The sequence below is a fragment of the Nothobranchius furzeri genome, chromosome 16 (assembly GCF_043380555.1).
Source record: "Nothobranchius furzeri strain GRZ-AD chromosome 16, NfurGRZ-RIMD1, whole genome shotgun sequence".
Lineage (NCBI taxonomy): Eukaryota > Metazoa > Chordata > Actinopteri > Cyprinodontiformes > Nothobranchiidae > Nothobranchius > Nothobranchius furzeri.
In genome coordinates, this window is record NC_091756.1 from 2,809,510 (window position 1) to 2,829,827 (window position 20,318).

The window sequence follows — 20,318 nt, forward strand, 5'->3', positions numbered from 1 at the left end:
ACTACATTTCCCCAGCAAAGACTATACAGTAAAAGCATAGACTGTCTTTCGCGACACGATGAACACATTTTACCTCTCAGATCCTTTCGGAGTCGAGTCAGGTCTTTCTGAAAATCGTCAAACTTCATCTGTGAAGACTGGAATAAGTCATGAGGCTCTGGTAAAGGAAACACGCATGTCTCCCTACCAGCATCCTGGGAATGGACACACACACACATACACACACACACACACACACACACACACACACACACACACACACACAGTTATTAAATTACACAAACTGTCAACATATCATAACCATAAATACACAATATTATACTGCTGTCTCTAAAGGTATGAATGCTGCACAGATAAATTAAGTCCCAAAGTGCAGGATAACATGTACAGGAAGTACTACCCAAAACTGCACTACAGTTAGTGTGGTTTTTAATTTCTTTGCTGCATGTAGCCAGAAAAACGCATGACGGCACAACACACAAAAATACACACACACTATATGTATATGTATATATATATATATATAAATATATGTATATGTATATGTATATATATATATATGTGTAAATATATATGTATGTGTATATATATATATATGTATATGTATATATATATATATGTATATGTATATATATATATATATATATATATATATATATATATATATATATGTGTGTATATATATATATGTGTGTATATATATATACATACATATATGTATATATACATATATATATATATATGTATATATACATATATATATATATATATATATATATATATATATATATATATATATATATATATACATATATATATACACATACATATATATATATACACATACATATATATATATATATATATATATATATATATATATATATACATATATATACATACATATATGTATATATACATATATATATATGTATATGTATACATATATATATATATATATATATATATGTATATGTATATATATATATATATATATATATACATATATATATATATACATATATATATATATATATATGTATATGTATACATATATATACACGTCTAAAAAAGCAAAGCGTAAACACGAGTTCAAATATTTGTTAGTTTACCTCATCGAAGTGTCGGAGGTAGTAGGCTACAATATAAGAGAGAAGACTTTTCACACCATCCTACAAGTTCAAAGAAGTAAAAGAAGGTTGAAGAAGAGAAAACACAAATGAAAACAGTTACTGGTACATTTTGAGCATTTGTTACATTCATCAGGTGTGCCTCAAGGTTCAGTTTGAGTACCCAGACTGTTTCTGTTCTACCTGCTTTACATTTAAGGACATTATTTATTTGAAGATGATAGTAAGTTGCATATCTTTTCTTTTATTTATTTCCCCCCTTGTCCTGTCTGGCTGTGAAGCAAACCGAATTGATGTCTGAATGCTGGTAACAAGCCTTACAGATTTACTCTCAGATGGAGCATCAAAGCGTCTGCTTTTAATTTCACGCCTGGTACTTAAAACTTTATTGTTATTGTTTTTGAATGCTTTTTAATTCCAACCAGACACGGAGACAGAGGTGAAAGAGAAAGGAAGAGACAAAAGGTGTGTGTGTGTGTGTGTGGGGGGGGGGGGGGGGGGGGTCCACAAAAATAAACAATAATGAACAAGAGTCTGCTTCTAGACCTGCAGAAAGAGAGAAGAAGAAACAAACAAAAAAATGGGACACAACAACAGTACAACAAGATCACTGTGTCAATTTGATGAAGAAATATATAATCATCATTGTTTAACTGAACAATCACACTATAATAAATCACAGTGCATTAAGTGCCCACCATAGCCTTAAGACATATGTTGAACGTACCCAGGTCCAAACCTTTGAGAGCACCATGTGAGCACCTGTGTGTGTACACGCGCTTGTTTATGTAAGGTTTATCTACAGGAGCGCCCAATAGAAAGTGTGAGGGGCGGAGCTCCAAGTCCCATAGATCCAGGAGCTGCCCCAGAACACAGGAACCCCAGGGAGACTGCGACCAGAAAAGCCCCCGCCCCCCTCGAGAGGCGCAGAGGATCGCCCCGGGGGGCCACAACCAGCAGCCGGCAGAGTCCCGAGAGATATCGGCGGCAAGCCCGCAGCCTCCCACCCCCTAGCCGGCCGAGCCCGGGACCCAGCGACCTGGGACCCAAGGGTGACCACCCCCCGCCGGGGACCCAGCAGAGCCCAGGGACCCAGACCCCACCAGGCAGCCACCGGGATTGATCAGGCAGACGCCAAAAATCTTAAACCCCCTGACCCGGGAGCCACGACCCAGGCAGACCAAGGCACCGCACTCCACACCAGGTGTGGCGGGGGGAGGGGAGACGAAGATCTATATCATCAAAAGAAGTCCCAGGAGAGGGGAGGAGTCAAAGGCCCCACCTGACATATACAGTCATACACAAACACAGTCACACACTCCCTCCCTCATGCTCACACATGCACATACAGCCAAAGACTTACAAAAATGCACGCCGGACACCCACTCATGCTCCCCATACACACTGTCTGGCCTATGCCAGCTGATGCACCCACACCACCCCACTTGCATCCACAGCCCTCAGTGTCTAAGTGAAGTTTAAAATTGGAAGTGGGCACCGGCACTTGGGATGAGACTGAGAAATCCCCCTGCCAAATGCTGTTGAATGTGCTCACTCCCAAGTCCCTGAGTATGTGTTTGCATGGAATGTCGTAGGTGGAAGTGTTTAAGGTGCAAATAAAATCGGGGGGCAGGTTGCCACAGGAATGCGGAAATGGGGTCCATACCTGCACCCCCTGACTTGTTCACCCCCCAAGGTCCTATGTGCATGTTTGTGTGATGATATAAGGGAGCAGGAGGAGAGAAATGTGTGGGGATGGGGAGGAATGGCTGGTTACATCAAAGGCATAACAGAAAAAATAAGAGCAACAATGAAAAAACACAACATAAACACAACAACAAAACCATACACAACAGTTAGAAACAGACTAGTACACCCAAAAGACAAGATACCAGCTGGACTTAAATGTGGAGTCGTTTACGAAATCCCATGCAAACTCTACAATAAAACATACATAGGAGAAACCGGACGCCAACTCAACACACGAACAATAGAACATAGAAAGGAGTGTGAGAAAGAAACAAGTCAAAAACACACAAGAGCAGCAAAACAAGAAGCAGAAAGCACAATAAAGAAGTCAGCCGTAACAGATCACTGCACAAGAGAAAACCATATAATGGACTGGGACAACACAAGGATCATAAACACGAACAACAAAAATACAAAAGATGGATAAAAGAAGCTATAGAGATAAGGAGACGTGGATGTGGGACCATGAACAGAGACGATGGAGTTTACACGTTGGATCGTGCATGGGACTGCATCGTCGGAGAGGGGAGAGCGGGCAGCAGAGGGCGACAACGTCCTCTGCCAGAAGGCTTTTTTTGGTCTTGCTTTGTTGTTGTTTTCTAGTTATTCAAATTGGTTTGCTAATTAATTATATATTTAATTTTCAGTAAATGTTACCTTAATGACTAGTAATTTTTTCCTATACTGTTTTAGTCTTTAATGTTGTATTTGTAGTCCCTTCCCTCTCGTTTGTAATGGTCTGATCAGCCAGTATAAAATCCTCCCTGGTGTTTCCTGTTGTAGGTCAGTTAGTGTTTTGTTTGCTACGGTTACGTTGCTGTAAAGCCTTCTAGTTAAGTTGACCTCTTTTAGGGGCCCCATTTTCTCAGTGTTGTATTTTTGTTCAATTGGGTGAACAAAACCCAGATTTTTCAGATTCCTGTGGCTCATTTAAAACCGCTCTGTCCATGACAAGTTAGTGTCAGAAGAGAGATTTTTGCCCACTATGAGCCCAGGTTTGTTGGCATTTTTTTTTGGCCGCATGTGGCCTGTTTGCTTCTGTACCCCATCCATGAAGCAGGGCTGGTTTGATTCCTTAGCATGAAATATTGGAGGTGTGGCATGAGAGTGCGTGAAGAGGGTCAGTGTGTGTCTCTTGCTCAGTGCATGAGAGTTTGCATCCCTGTTGCAAGCTGTACTCAAGGCTAAATAAAACCCACGTTGTTTCAGGACCAACAAGTCTGCTACCATACAGAGTGGCAGCAGGTGGCCGGATTTGGAGTCTTATTTTCTGATATTTGGACATCTTGCCTTCGATTGTATTACAGCAACGCAGCTCTACCACTGACTTGCAACACTGACGTTTTATCTCCACAACTAACACAAGCCTGCAGGAGTTTTTCTGTGTGTTGGTGTTGCTAATGCTAACAGTAAGCTTTTACAATGTTTTCTGCTGCTTCCTGGATGTTATAACAACAACAGCCTTCCCCATTGTGAGTCAAGATGGGTGAGTCAATCTGTCAGGCTTTTCTAATCCTAGAGCAGGTCTATTCAATTCCAGGCATTGTTCTGTGCATCACTGAAATGCAGCTGGCGGGTTCATAATGCCAAAGGGAATCCTAATGCGCTCGTAAAGGTCTTAGGTTAGGGGTGTCAAACTTAAATTTGAACTGGGCCAAAATGAATAACTGGGACGAAGTTGCAGGCCAAACTCAATATTTACCATACCACTTCATTTCTATAGCACATATAAAAAAAACAGCATGACAGCTCACCAGCTGTCATCCAAAAAGGACAAAAACAGTCAATAATAACACCAGAAAATAACACAAAAACTGGCCAAACGCCAAGTCAGAAAAGGGGGTCTATAGTCGGGATTTTAAAATAACGATGGATGATGCCTGTCTATCTGAGAGGGGTAGTACACTCCAGAGCATGAGGGCAGCACACAAAAGCCTGCTCCCCCCTCGCTTTAGTTTTCACGGTAGGTGTGCATAGTAGCAAGAGATCAGCCAGCCTCAGTCTGCATCTATCTGGGCGAGGTTGCTAAGCCACTGCTTGACCCAACCGTGAGGTTGCTTTAGGAGCCCCTAGCTACTGCCTGGCATCGCCCATGGGAAGTGATAGACTGTTCAAAGCGTTAAACACAAAGACCAGTACCTTAAACCTCACCTTAAACATTACAGGGAGCCAATGGAGCAGCGCCAGAACCAGAGTGATATGACTGCATCTATTTGTGTTTGTCAAGAACTTTGCTGCTGTGTTCTGTACAATCTGCAGCCGATTCAGGGCTGAAACAAGAGTGCCAATGAGAAGTCCAGATGAGAGGTGATAAAGTCATCTGCACACACCTAAAGGATTATTAGGAACACCATACTAATATGGTGTTTGACCCCCATTCGCCTTCAGAACTGCCTTAATTCTATGTGGCTTTGATTCAACAAGGTGCTGAAAGCATCTTTAGAAATGTTGGCCCATATTGATTGGACAGCATCTTGTAGCTGATGGAGATGTGTGGGATGCACATCCAGGGCACGAAGCTCCCGTTCCACCACATCCCAAAGATGCTCTATTGGGTTGAGATCTGGTGACCGTGGGGGCCGTTGTAGTACAGAGAACGCATCGTCATGTTCAAGAAACCAATTTGAAATGATTGGAGCTTTATGACACGGTGCATTATCCTGCTGGAAGTAGCCGTCAGAGGATGGGTACATGGTGTAGCGGAAATCCACATTTTACATTCTAAAATAATTTTGGTTGGACTCACGAGAAGAAGGACAACAAACTGTTATTTCACACAAAGCTTTTATTTCTCTTACACCATAACAGAGGGGAAATTTGAAACAGGGCCGCAGTCATAAAAAACAGAATTCCTTTCCAGCACATCAGGTTCATCTCCTACACGGAACCCCCTAGTCACAAATTTTATCATGACTTGTGCTTCTCTCCTGTACCAATCGGAGGACTCGGACGTATCAGAAACGGACCTGTTTGATGTCAACGTGTGGCGTGGGTTCTCATAAAACGTCTCAGGGGTTGTTCTGGAAGTTTCCACAATTTAGTCCTTATGAAACCTGATATTTTTGTTTATCAACAGTCAAAAGGTGTTTAACTTGTTTACCATTAAATGTGTTCAAAATAAACATTTAAACTCTTATCAGTTACAGGAATAAATGTTTGTTTTGTGTTTTTCTTCAATGTTAAAACGCCATTTTTGTGTCACCAGTTAAAGTTCATGTTAATGATCAAGTCTAGTCCTTCCCTGTTTGAAGTAATAATTTTTCATGCCTTATACGGATAATTTTGGTAAATTGTGATGTGAACTTTATGGTGAGTTTATTTGGAAGAGCCACAGTGCCATCCAGTGGTTAATAGGGGAAATGCATATGGGCGTGTCCAAGGAAAAGCCTTAAAAACCTTGTTTTCAAACCTTGTGGAGCAGAGCAAAGAACAAAGAACCAGGCCTTAAGCAAATTCTGCTAGGCTCTCCACCTCGCCAAGCAACGCCGTCACTCTCAAAGTTTCTCAAGTCATTGGCGCTCCCAAAAGTTATAGTTTAACCCAGCGGTAACTCAGTTTGTGTTTTTTAATCGTTTACATCAAACCGGAGGTCGGTTTGGTCCGGTAAAGTTTTCACAATAAGAGTTCAACGAATTTGGAGTAGTTTTTCTGATTCGGCTCCATTTTTGAAAATTTGGACCCGCGCTCTGAATTCAACGTTTTCGGTGCACCTGAAGCGAAGAAACACAAAGTCAAGCCAGTGCAGAGGAATGTGGTCTCCTTCACTACACAGACTACCGTTGACCTACACCGGAACTAGAACCTTCCCGTCCGGAAAGCCTACGCCGGGACCCAAAAAGCTGATTCAGCCTCTGGTTACCTATCAGAATAGAATAGAATAGAATAGAATGCCTTTATTGTCACTATACAGGTGTAAAGTGAGATACAGAGCATCTCTTACTCAGTGTAAAACAAACATACTTGGGGGGTACAGGTCTGCAGTGCTATGTACATATGGACAGTAATGTTATGTATATACAATTTATTGCACATGGAGTTTGGTATCAATAGATAGTGGTGGTCAATGTGGGAAGTGGGGGGCTGTGTTATTGGTGCATGTGTGAGTTCAGGGTGGTTATTGCTTTGGGGAAGAAACTGTTTTTGAGTCTGTGGGTTTTTGTATTAGTGCACCTGTAGCGCTTCCCAGAGGGAAGCAGTCTGAACATGTTGAAGCCAGGGTGGGAGCTGTCCTTGATGATGTTTGCTGCCCTACTGAGGCAGCGGGAGGAATAAATGTCCATCATGGAGGGGAGAGGACAGCCGATGATCTTCTGTGCTGTCTTTACCACACTCTGAAGCCTCACTATCCGCCTTGGTGCAGCTGCCATACCATACCGTGATGCAGTAGGTTAGCAGGCTCTCAATGGACGAGCGGTAGAAGGTCAGCAGCAGGTCGGAGTTCAGTTTGTACTTCCTGAGGAATCACAGGAAGTGCAGCCGCTGTTGGGCCTTCTTGATGACCGCTGAGCTGTTTTCTGCCCAGGAGATGTCATCAGAGATGAGGACACCAAGAACCGGAAGGTGTGGACCCTCTCCACACACTCCCCGTTGATGTAGAGGGGGGCCAACTCAGGCGACGAAGGAAAGGTCTGTGAATCATTTCTTTCAGCTGACTTTTCTTGCTAAAGCCCGATTAGTGAATTCAGATTATCACATTTATGGCGTGTTTTATCTTGATCCAACTTTTAAGACTTTTTCTCATTTTTCTGCTGTAATGAACTCTCATTTGCATGCACACACATGAACACACCTCCTTCTGCACTAACACACACACACACACACACACACACACACACACACACACACACACACACACACACACACACACACACACACACACACCCATCAGAACTTATCCTCAGTTCTACGATAATCGTGTGTCACCTAATTGCCACTTTTATTACAGGTCAGTTTATTTCATATCACTGCCATTAAGCTTTGAGTTTATCCACTTTCTTAATTCCATGCATGAAACTATAAATTTATGTTTGGTTCATTTGTCATTTGTAACAACTGATGTTTGTAATAAACTCACAAAACGTAAATAAAAGCCTGATAATTTCTAGCAATCTTGAGAATAGTCAGCGCATTCTGGCAAGAATTCATCCTTAAGATTAATTTGTGGTGTTAAATTTCAGAATGATTACATTGAACAGATCTGAATATCAAATTCATTTTTCCAGGTTTTTTTTAACAAAAACTGTCGGTGCCCCCGATTAAACTAATACGAGGTGACAAACAAATGAACAAGCTGAATCAACACTGCTTTTGATTTATAGATATAAATATAAATAAAATATAAATTAAATAAAATATAAATTGCTGCAATGGTGGTCATGAAGGGATGGACATGGTCAGAAACAATGCTCAGGTAGCCCGTGGCATTTAAACCATGCCCAGTTGGCACTAAGGGGCCTAAAGTGTGCCAAGAAAACATCCCCACACCATGACACCTCCACCACCAGCCTGGTGACAAGGCATGATGGATCCATGTTCTCATCCTGTTTACGCCAAATTCTGACTCTACCATCTGAATGTCTCAAGAGAAATCCAGACTCAGACCAGGCAACATTTTTCCAGTCTTCAACTGTCCAATTTTGGTGAGCTGGTGCAAATTGTAGCCTCTTGTTCCTATTAGTAGTGGAGATGAGTGGTACCTGGTGGGGTCTTCTGCTGTTGTAGCCCATCCTCCTCAAGGTTGTGCGTGTTGGCTTCACAAATGCTTTGCTGCATTCCTCGGTTGTAACGAGTGGTTGTTTCAGTCAAAGGTGCTCTTCTATCAGCTTGAATCAGTCGGCCCATTCTCCTCTGACCTCTAGCATCAACAAAGCATTTGGCCCACAGGACTGCCGCATACTGGATGTTTTTCCCTTTTCACACCATTCTTTGTTAACCCTAGAAGTGGTTGTGGGTGAAAATCCCAGTAACTGTACGCTCTAAATAGCTTAAATCACCTTTCTTTCCCATTCTGACCTTCAGTTTGGAGTTCAGGAGATCGTCTTGACCAGGACCACACCCCTAAATTAATTGGAAGCAACTGACACGTGATTGGTCGATTAGATAATTGCATTAGGGAGAAGCTGAACAGGTGTTCCTAATAATCCTTTAGGTGAGTGTATAACGCCAGACCAAGAGCAGAACCAATATTTGTGAGTTGTGACGGATGGCCGCTTATACTGAGCCAGGATTCTCTGGAGGTTTCTTCCTGTTAAAAGGGAGTTTTCCTCTCCACCGTCGCTACATGCTTGCTTAGTATGAGGATTGCTGTAAAGACTCTGACACTAGTCAGTGACTCGATGCAACCTGCTGGGTTTTCTTAAGCAGGAAACTTTTTACTGATTGGCTTAATGACCTGACCTGTATTGGAATGTTTACTGTGTGAAGGTTCTTGAGACGACTCTGGTCCTGATTTGGCGCTTTGTAAATAAACTTGAATTGACACTGTAGTCCTCCTGGCTGCCTGTGGAGCTCTCTGAGGTAGACCACCACAGCTTGTTGAGTTGATGCATGCTTCACTTTGAAGTTGCTCAGCCGTGTTTTTCTGGCCAAAAAACTTTAGCTTAGCTCAGTTAGCTTGTAGCTGGGAAAGTTATGGCTGACATGATTCTCAGAGACTTGCTCTCAGGTCCACCTCTTTGCCCATTTTGGATTGTTTGGGCATGACAAGACTCGTGACACAGCCAAGATGGCGGTGACTGGAACCGTCTATTGTGCCTCAATTCATATCTAAAGAACCCATCATGGAGGGTTTGTCCAGTATTCCTAGAGTCAATGGTCAGGATGGAAGAAAAGTGTCCAAGTTTGTTTAAATCATCTTTACTCACGCTGCTCTTGACATCTTTGAGTTTTGGCAGGATATCAAGAGTGAAGCCATCTGCTTGTCCTCTGGTTCGATTACCACCGTTCATAAAATTACCAAAAGCCAGAACAAGACCCAGAATCTTTTTCACCGTTTCACTTTCCTGCAGTGTCTGTAAAGAGATTGTAAGTATTCCCTTTAAAACAGACCACACCAGTAAGGCAACAGCAGTTAGTATTTAGTGTTTTATAAGCCTTCATATGGCCATCTCTTTCACATTAGTCATTGCAACACAAGGTACTACTGCAGTCAAACAGCTGTTAGCTGATGAGGCAGATGCAACAGGATTAAAACGTCCACAGGTTTCTCAGACAGTAAACTATGACTGGTAAGATGGTTATTTATACATTTTACACAGAAACACACTTGAGACTGTCTAGAAAATTCCTTTAGGCATTTGGCCTTAATTTGACATGTGAGGTCATGTGAGTACTTTGTGATTTATTTAGTACTTTAATGTGAAAGTTAGAGGGTCTGTGCTACTTCCTCACTCACCTTGCACACCCTCTGCAGGATTTCCAGTTTCCTGGTGATCAAGGACATGCACTCAGAGAAGCTGGACTGGAACAGAATGCAGAAGACTCTGCTGGAGAAGTTTGGGATCAGGGAGAGCTGGTACAGAAACCTGCAACAAAATAACGACGTAGTGTCTGTCGGAGTAAGGCTTGATCTGGGTTAGATGAAAGGTTGGGCAGCATTTAGGCAACATTTGTGAATTTAAAATCTTGTGTTTGGGAAGACTGACTAGTCTATGTAGTGACAGTCTGAATTTGCATGTTAGCTAAGTATTGAAATTAGACGAGCATTTATAAATTAACATTACAACATATTTCACCTTGTAGGGAGGATTACTCACTGCTCGGGTTTGTCCAGAGGCTTGGAATCGTCCTTGTCTTTACAGGACTTTATGTGCTTTTCAATCTTGTCCAACTCCTCTTGTTGTGCCCTCTGTGAAACGGGTGCATTTAATTACGTTCATTATTTTAACAGCAAAAAATATATGAAATATTGTACTATGGTTAATCTCCATCAGTAACAAAGCAATGAGCATGGAGAAAGCTAACACTCTGCCAGTCTGCATGGAATATCTGTTTGTTTGTTTGTTTACTAAGGAGATGCTTTTATCCAAAACATCTTACAATCAACCTAGCATGATTGTTTGTAGTCTGTTGGGGGAACCCGCAGTACCTGGAGAAAACATGTTTGCATGGGGAGAACGAAAGTTAGAATCTGAGACTGAGTTTTAGACTGAAAGGTGCCATCATGGAAGACTTCAACTGTATTTAAGGAAGCAGAGCAGGTTGTCCAGTAATCGGAAGGCTACAGGTTTGATCCTGGCTCCACTTAACCCACCTTGCCTGCTGGTGGTGGTTGGAGGGACTGGTGGCACCAGTGTTCGGCAGGCCTAGCTTCCGTCAGTCTGCCCCAGGGCAGCTGGGGCTACTTTGTAGCTCATCACCACCAGTGTGTAAATGTGTGTGTGGATGGGTGAGTGACTGTGTTGAGACGCGCCTTGGGGGGCTTGTAGAACCCTAAGAAGGCGCTATACCAATATAGGCCATTTTATCACAAGTGAGCAGAGGGTCATGAGAAATGAACTACAGAACACCTCCGCAGAGCTTCACTCAGACATTGAGCGGGTCAGGACAAGCGTGGTGGAAGTGGAGAGCAGACTGTCCACCTGGTCTAACAAAGTTATTTACTTGTGGTGCATGGTGGCGGAGCTAAAGAGACATTTCAAAGCCACGAGCTAATTGTAAAGATTTCAAAGGTCAGACGAGAAATTCCTGAGGGTCCGGAATCTTGCTCAACTACAACGGTAGCAATGACGCTAAAAGAAATGCTACAACTAGAAACAGAACCAAAATAGTCCAATCCCATTGGATCTCCCCAACAGGCAAGTAGCAAGCCTCAAACTATTGTGGTTAAACTACATTCTTACCACAAATGTGCAGATTGTTTGAGTTGCGATTGTGCAAATATTTTGAGATGCGCACTTTCTCAAGACCAAATTCACTAGAACAGGGCACCGGCTGCAATCTTCCCTGATAATATGCCGAAAGTCGCCCAAGCCAGAGCTGCATTTACAGACGTGAGGAGGCTTCCTCCAGGTGGACAGCATGTGCTGTACGGCCTGCTCTTCCCGGCAAGGCTTTGTGTTATCCATGACAGGAAGGACAAAATATTCAATTCAGTTTGTTTATAAAGCGCCAAATCACAACAAGAGTCGTCTCAAGGACCTTCACACAGTCAACACTCCAATACAGGTCAGGTCATTAAGCCAATCAGAAAAAAGTTTCCAATATAAGGAACCCAGCAGGTTGCATCAAGTCACTGACTAGTGTCAGTGTCTTTACAGCAATCCTCACACTAAGCAAGCATTTAGCGACAGTGGAGAGGAAAACTCCCTTTTAACAGGAAGAAACCTCCAGAGGATCCTGGCTCAGTATAAGCAGCCATCCTCCACGACTCACTGGGGATGGAGAAGACAGAGCAGGCACACACACACACACACACACCATATATACCAAGTGGTGTTTTTATGGTTACATTGTGATTTATTAGTAAATATTCTATTTGGTGAGAGATAAACTTTATTGTATTTATCCTAGTGGATCTATAATTAAATGGGTAAACTAGTAGTAGCACATTCAATGTCAAGGAAAGCAAAAGGTTATTATCAGGAGAGGGAGAATGTTTTAGTGGTTAGCAGCAGTGTGCTAGTCGATGGCCCCCTCCATGAGGCCACCACAGCTCAGCAGAACGTCATTGTAGCTTCTTCTGGGGAGAAAAACACTTAGAGAAAAAATAAAGTTAACAGCTGAAATAGCAGGAAATAATACAGTTAAAGAGCAGATTGTAGAAGAAAGCAGTCGAGTGTGAAAAGTGGTCAGTGTATCCTCCAGCAGTCTTAGCCTATAGCAGCATAACTACAGAGTTCACTCTGGATAACCTACACCAACCTGGAGGCAGCCATGATTTACGGGAAGAGCAACATCATCCCTGACATCATTGACAGCCTCTTGGTGAAGGGTATCATTTGACCCTGCAACAGCAGTTACTCGGCTCCATTGTGGCCGGTAAAGAAACCTAATGGTAAGTGGCGACAGACCATTGACTACAGGAAACTCAAACAACAAGTCCCTTTGTCTCTAGGTGGCCGATGGCGCGCCTGGAACAAGAACTTCCAAAGGTGAGAGACGCTAAATACTTCTCCACTCTTTACATTGCATCTGGAATCTGGACAATCCCTGCCCATAAATCTGACCGATATAAATTAGCCTTCACCTTCGCCAACCGCCAGTACACCTCCACTCTGTGTCCTTTTGGCTACTCCAACTCACCAACTGAGTTCAACATCTTTTTATGTTTATGTTTATTTATTTGGCAGACGCTTTTATCCAAAGTGACTTACAATTTATAACCTATAGGGCATGTTGTGATCTGTGGGGGAAACCGGAGTACCCGGAGGAAACCCACGCAATCATTGGGAGAACACGCAACTCCACACAGAAAGGCCGCAGCAGAGTTTCGAACCTGCAACCTTCGTGCTGCGAGGCAACAGTGCTAACAACTGCGCCACCATGCAGTTCTTGGACAAGGCCTGCCCTGATGCTCGAGAGCGAGGTACCCTCATCTATGCTGACAACATTCTTGTTCGTAAGCGTACCTTGGATGACCACCTGTCCAAGCTGGACCATGTCATGGGTCAGCTTGCAGCTGCTGGTGCAAAGATTTCTCTCGTCAAAGGTCAGCGGTGAAAGTCAAAGGTTCAGTTTGTTGGCCTCCTTGTGGGACCACAGGCAGTGCAGCCTCAACTTGGCAGAATTCAAGGAGTTGCCACCATCAAACCTCCTACAAATGTCTCTGAACTTCGGAGTTGCCTCCGTGTGTGCAACTACTCTCGCCAGTTCGTAGAACACTACGCTGAGATGGTGAGATCTCTGACCGCCCTGCTGAAAAAGGATGTACCTTTCGAGTGGACTGAGCAGCAGCAACAGGCCATGGATGACCTGAAAACCATGTTATGCTCAGCTCCATGCCTGGTTCTTCCTGATTGTGGCAAAGATTTCCACCTTGAGGTCGGGTTCTCATCTAACTGCTTGAGTGCCGGTCTCTATCAAGGATATGACTGTGACAGGCGTGTCGTAGCCTATGCTAGTAAGCTCTTGTCCAGTCCTGAGTTAAAATGCTCTGACTGTGAAAAAGCTTTGCTTTCCACCATGTGGGCAGTTAAACACTTTTACAGCTACATCGGTGGACAGAAAATCTTCATTGAAACTCAACATCAGCCAGTGACCTTCCTTAACAGTCAACGCAACAGAGATGGTGTGGTGACCAGCGCACGCATCGCGTCATTGCTGCTTGCTCTTTAGAGCTTCAACATTGAAGTCCGCTACGCGCGTCTCAGTTTCACTTGTCATCTGCCTTCTTCTGTCGAGCTCCGTGCTCTCTTTCGTGTTCGTGTCATTCCCTCTTTAGGCGTTAACTACAATGGCGCTGCCAGAGTGACCAGTTGATCCAGTACCTCGAAGGTCAGTGACACCCACAGATCTCTGCAGCAGGATCACTTCACCCTGCAGTGGGAACACCAACTACTGATGGGGGGGGGGGGTGATGGTGGCGTTGAGACTCCAGCTGAAGCCCAGCACCTTGGGGTGGGGACGCCGCCTACCGAAAGGGGGACTGACAACATCACTAACCCTATTGCACTACAGCTGGCGCTGGTGACCTCTAGCCCTGAGGTTGGTGACTCACCTACCAGAGGGGGGGTTGAATGTCACCCTGTACCACTACTGGTTGACCCTGATCTCTCGGACTGCACCTGCGCATCGACCGAGGGCCCTCCAGAGCGCACACCTGCACCGAACCCTTGCAAGGCCACGCCTGCGTCAGTCTACAGTCTAAAACGTTCTTGGTTTCAGTTTTCAGGACTGACAAAGTATCTTTTGCTAGTTGCGTGTGTCTGTCTGATGTCAAACGCAGCTAAGCTTCCTCCACAGCCTCCTCTAATGCGACTGTACAAACCTGGGCCCTCTTCGGGTATCACGCTCCGAGAGCACCCAGATCTACTGATGAGTATCTACCGCCTGTTCACACAAAAGATTTGTGTTCAAATTGACCCCGCAATGGCATGCACTAAAGAAATGATGATGACCCTGCCGCTTCACCTGCTGTACCAGTCAGTTCAGTCCAGTGCCACTCCGGCTTGCACTAACGAGCAGTATTTGCAGGACCTGAAGATCCATCTGCCTGCAGCGTTTTCTTTTGCACAGACAAATCTGGAGAAATCAGCTGAGGGCAGGAAGGCTTATTATGACCAGAAGGTCTCACATTCTGAACTCAGTGTGGGTGATGAGGCCTGGTTCTACATCTTTGCTCCTAATTCCAGTCACACAAAAGTCACCTCTGGTAAACTGGCTAAGAAACTTCGACCGAAGTGATCAGGTCCATACCTGATAACTGAAAAACTCTCTCTGGTTGTGTATCAGATCAAGATCACCGAAGGAAACAAAGATCCCGTCTATAAGTGGGTCCACAGGAACCAAATCAAATCGCTCAAGGGTTCCACTAATTTGGATGATGTTACAACCCAAGACTCTGATAACCCAACTCGATTCGAATCAAAAGAGGGGTGAATTTTCCGTCCGCTCTCGCTCGGTTCTCTGATGTAAGTCACACAGGTTCTGTAGAGTGTGTGTGTGTGTGTGCGTGGATAGACTTCATGTCTAAACATAACATACAGACTTGGTTGACTTTGTTGTGGTCATGCTGTGGGTTTTCTATAGTTGTATGACTGAGTTCATAACAGCCAACTATGAGTAACTCCACTAACTGTTATGTTTGATCCAAATTCCATGTTCTTTGATTTTTCAGTTCCTAGTGATGTAGATCATTTTTGCAATTTTTATACATTTTATGACTGATTTAAGTTCATTTTATTCTTCATTTTATCTACTAATCTCTGATTCCTACTGTGGTACATTCACATATAGGTTTAGTTACTAATAACACTGAATTACATTTCAGCGTTTCTTCTTCTTTATATTATTACTTCTTTTAACTATATATATATATATATATATATATATATATATATATATATATATATATATATATATATATATATATATGATTATATATTTATTATTTTACATCAGATGCAATCGATGTGTGTCTACATTCTGTGCTCTGTTCTCTGCTGAGTTTCCCCAGTGGTCCTCGCTCCCTTGGAGGACCTCTCCGCTTCATCATCTGATTCTGCTGCCTGTTGCTTGTGGTTCCGGTTCGTTTAGGTCTGGACGTCCTTTGGTTCCTGCCATGGCTGCTGGATTTCTACGGTTCGCCTGGGATCTGGTCCGTTCCCTGCTCATCTGCTTCCTGCCTAAGGATTACGCTAAATGGAATTATTATAGTCCACAGAATGTAGTTAAAAGTCGTCAGCTTGTCCAAAATGCTGCAGCTAGAGTTCTGATGAGAATTAAAAAGAGATCATATCTCTCCTGTCTTAGCTTCCCTACATTGGCTACCTGTTAAATTCAGAATAGATTTTAAGATCCTTCTTCTCACATATAAAGCTCTTAATAATCAAGCTCCATCATACATCAGTGATCTGATTGTTCCATATGTTCCTAACCGAGCACTTCGCTCTCAGACTGCAGGTTTACTGGTGGTTCCCAGAATATCTAAAATTAGGATGGGAGGCAGATCTTTTAGTTATCAGGCTCCTCTCCTGTGGAACCAGCTCCCAGCTTTAGTCCGTGAGGCAGACACTTTGTCTACTTTTAAGAATAGGCTTAAAACCTTTTTATTTGACAGGGCCTATGATTAAAATCTGATGTTAGCCTACATTCTGGACAAGTGGGGGAGTAGAGGGAGGTGGAGTGTACAGTCGGTAAAGACGGCTCTCCCTTGCCCTGCCTCCAACATGCCTCCATCTAAATAGGATAGATTATCCTGAGTTATCTCTGTAGTTATGCTGCTATAGGCTTAGACTGCTGGAGGACATCCTGACCACTTTCCACACTCTACTGCTTTCTTCTATGGTCTGCTCTTTAACTGTATTATTTCCTGCTATTTCAGCTGTTAACTTTATTTTCTCTCTTAGTGTTTTTCTCCCCAGAAGAAGCAACAACGATGTTCTGCTGAGCTGTGGTGGCCTCATGGAGGGGGCCATCAGCTAGCACACTGCTGCTAACCACTTATATATTCTCCGTCTCCTGATAATAACTTTTTACTCTCTTTGACACAGAATGTGCTACTACTAGTTTACCCGTTTAATTATAGATCCACTAGGATAAATACAATAAAGTTTATCTCTCACCAAATAGAATATTTACTAAGACATCACAATGTAACCATAGAAATACTACTTGGTATATAAGTTGTGTGTGTGTGTGTGTGTGTGTGTGTGTGTGTGTGTGTGTGTGTGTGTGTGTGTGTGTGTGTGTGTGTGTGAGTCGTGGAGGATGGCTGCTTATACTGAGCCAGGATTCTCTGGAGGTTTCTTCCTGTTAAAAGGGAGTTTTCCTCTCAACTGTCGCTGCATGCTTGCTTGGTATGAGGATTGCTGTAAAGACTCTGACACCAGTCAGTGACTCGATGCAACCTGCTGGGTTCCTTATATTGGAAACTTTTTTTCTGACTGGCTTAATGAATTGACGTGTATTGGAATGTTTACTATGTGAAGGTCCTTGAGACGATGCTTGTCGTGATTTGGCGCTTTATAAATAAACCTGAATTGAATTGAACTTATTGCCTGTTTGGAATTATTACTTCGAGCTGAGATCACCATTGACTATTCTCCGGTGTGGGTTTTTTTTTTTCCTCACTCCTGATGCTCCATGCCTGGGAACTATCCTTTCCTTCCTTGACTGAGGCCTTAAGGCCTCTGGAATTACTCGACGACTCGTGGTTTCTGCCAGGACCCCATGTCCTTGATAAGGGGGATATGTAGCGTCCAGGAATGGTCAGTTTTCATCTACAGTTTGACCTTTTCGGTGACCGGTCATCTACAGACATGAATCTGCCTCTCTGCATCTCTTAATCTTCCAAGCTGCAGGAAAGATTCACCACTGCGTGTTTCCACTCTGATTGTAAACATCATGTTCCTTCCTCAAGGTTCCTCTCTGCCACGCTGCGGCATTATCTATCCGCTTGCTTCACAGGACAAAAGATTAACTTTTACAACTCATAAGTTAAATAATCATGAAATAATAATATGGTTGAATGAACAAATGTTTTATGAATAATAATATTAATGTTTGAATAATCTGTGCCTAATTCAATGAAGTTGAAATGAATTTTAACATTACAATGAAACATTTTGGTGTTATGATCAGTAATGTTTGGTTTAACGAGTGAATCATTATCTACACTCAGACACAATGTTCATGAGAGATAAATAAAAGTTAAAGTAATTTCATGCACATAGATATTTTCTTACCCACAAACCAGAGCATCCGGTATCTGAGAAGGCGTGATGTTCTGAGGGTTGTTTGTGAACACCTCCTAACATGGCACGTCCCGACTGGCCAAGTAAATCATAATATGAGAATATTAAAACAGGATCACTTGCTGAGTGATTCAGCATTCTGTTAGTTTTTAGCAGAACTCCGGACTGGCCACCAGAGCAAACTCTTTAACCACAAGCTTTCGACAAGCTAAAAGCTGCCTACAGCTGACACAGCTACTCAGAAACAGCTGTTCTAGACACAAACTAGTTCCAGCCTGTTGTGCCTGGCGACATCTCTGGACTGGAGCGTCGGTGCTGCCGTTAATCTACTCAACCTCGGTGCCCAGAGGTCATCCGACCTCCCTGACCTCCGGATCCACGAAGAGGGTCTCCAAAGAAAGGGTGAGGTAGACACACGTGACTGCGTCTGATGTGGTTTTGATAAGAACCAACTTCATAGTTTAATGCACACTCAGAACCCCGCTTCTTCAGATATACGAGGGCTCTGATAACATAACATCCACACATCACTTTACATTACACTCATCACCTCATAGTTAAAGTTGTCTTGTTTTTAATTTGTTTAGAAAATAAATGTCTTGCTTTTTATAAACCTGACTGTCTGAATTAATACGAAGTGTGTTTGATCACTGAAAAGGCAAAGAATCCTAATTCTTCTGATTGAACATTCAGAGATCAATCAGAGTGATATTCTATATTTATATAGAATATCACAGCTTATTGGTCATAAGTAAAGGTAATATATTAAGCTTAAAAGCAACAATAGTTACCCTCTACATATATCAACCTTATTGGTCTTTGAATGTTTAATCAGAAGATTCTAGGATTCTTTGCTTTTCAGGGATCAAACACACTTCGTTTAATTCAGACAGTCAGGCTTTTAAAAAGTAAGAAATTTAATTTCTAAAGAAATAAAAACATGACAAGTTGAATAAGACGACTGTGATGGATGAATATAAGTGGATGGGATGGGATGTCGTCGTCGTCTTCTCCGCTTATCCGACAAGCCAAGGAGAAGGCCTCAAATAGTGTCACACCCAAACATGCTTCTGGAATTGTGTTAACTCTGTTCAACAGTCTGAAACTTTATCGATCTTCTGATCAGAGACATTCTCACCAAGAGTTCAAGGGTTCAAAATGATCCAGTATCGAGGCATCCCTTTATCAAGATTTCAATTGTGTGGAACAGTGTGGAAATAGAGTCAGGTTTAGATCGTCGTCGTCTTCCTCCGCTTATCCGGGTCCGGGTCGCGGGGGCAGCATCCCAACTAGGGAGCTCCAGACCGTCCTCTCCCCGGCCACCTCCACCAGCTCCTCCGGCAGGACCCCAAGGCGTTCCCGGACCAGATTGGAGATGTAATCTCTCCAATGTGTCCTGGGTCGACCCGGGGGCCTCCTGCCGGCAGGACATGCCCGAAACACCTCCCCAGGGAGGCGTCCAGGAGGCATCCTGACCAGATGCCCAAACCACCTCAACTGGCTCCTTTCGATCCGGAGGAGCAGCGGTTCTACTCCGAGTCCCTCCCGAATGTCCGAGCTCCTCACCCTATCTCTAAGGCTGAGCCCGGCCACCCTACGGAGAAAACTCATTTCGGCCGCTTGTATCCGCAATCTCGTTCTTTCAGTCATGACGTTAACTTTAATTTATATCTAATGAACATTGTGTCTGAGTGTAGATAATGATTCACCTGTTAAACCAAACATTACTGATGATAACATCAAAATGTTTAATTGTAATATTAAAATTAATTTCAACTTCATTGAATTAGGCACAGATTATTCAAACATTAATAACAGTATTCATACAACATTTGTTCATTCAACCATATTATTATTTAATGATTATTTAACTTGTGAGCTGTATAACTTCATCTTTCATGAGCGTGAGCAATCCTGCAGTCTTATCAAAAGAAGGCTTTGTTTGGGAACGTAGGCTGATATCTTGTCCCCCCTGAAATGTCAACCAGGTTTGCAGAATCTTGTTGGAAGATGGAAAGTAAAATCCACCTTAGAGGATGGAATTATGTCTGCAGACGACCGGTGGCATGTAGGTCAATATGTAGGT

At 43.0% G+C, this 20,318-nt stretch overlaps 1 protein-coding gene across 2 annotated transcripts in view; it reads right to left on the reverse strand.

Annotated features, from left to right (window-relative positions):
* The window catches only part of LOC107395618 (formin-2), a 99,491-nt gene that overhangs the window by 11,620 nt on the left and 67,553 nt on the right, over window positions 1-20,318 (reverse strand). Inside the window, exons 11-15 of one of the 2 annotated variants that reach the window (XM_070545351.1) lie at window positions 10,634-10,725; window positions 10,273-10,402; window positions 9,743-9,889; window positions 1,113-1,172; window positions 74-194 (exon numbers count right to left, since the gene is read on the reverse strand). In XM_070545351.1, coding sequence (XP_070401452.1) covers window positions 74-194; window positions 1,113-1,172; window positions 9,743-9,889; window positions 10,273-10,402; window positions 10,634-10,725 — 550 coding nt within the window. Of the gene's footprint in view, window positions 1-73; window positions 195-1,112; window positions 1,173-3,914; window positions 8,814-8,891; window positions 9,890-10,272; window positions 10,403-10,633; window positions 10,726-20,318 lie in introns of those variants that run through there. The other variant, XR_011516810.1, reaches the window with a different exon arrangement.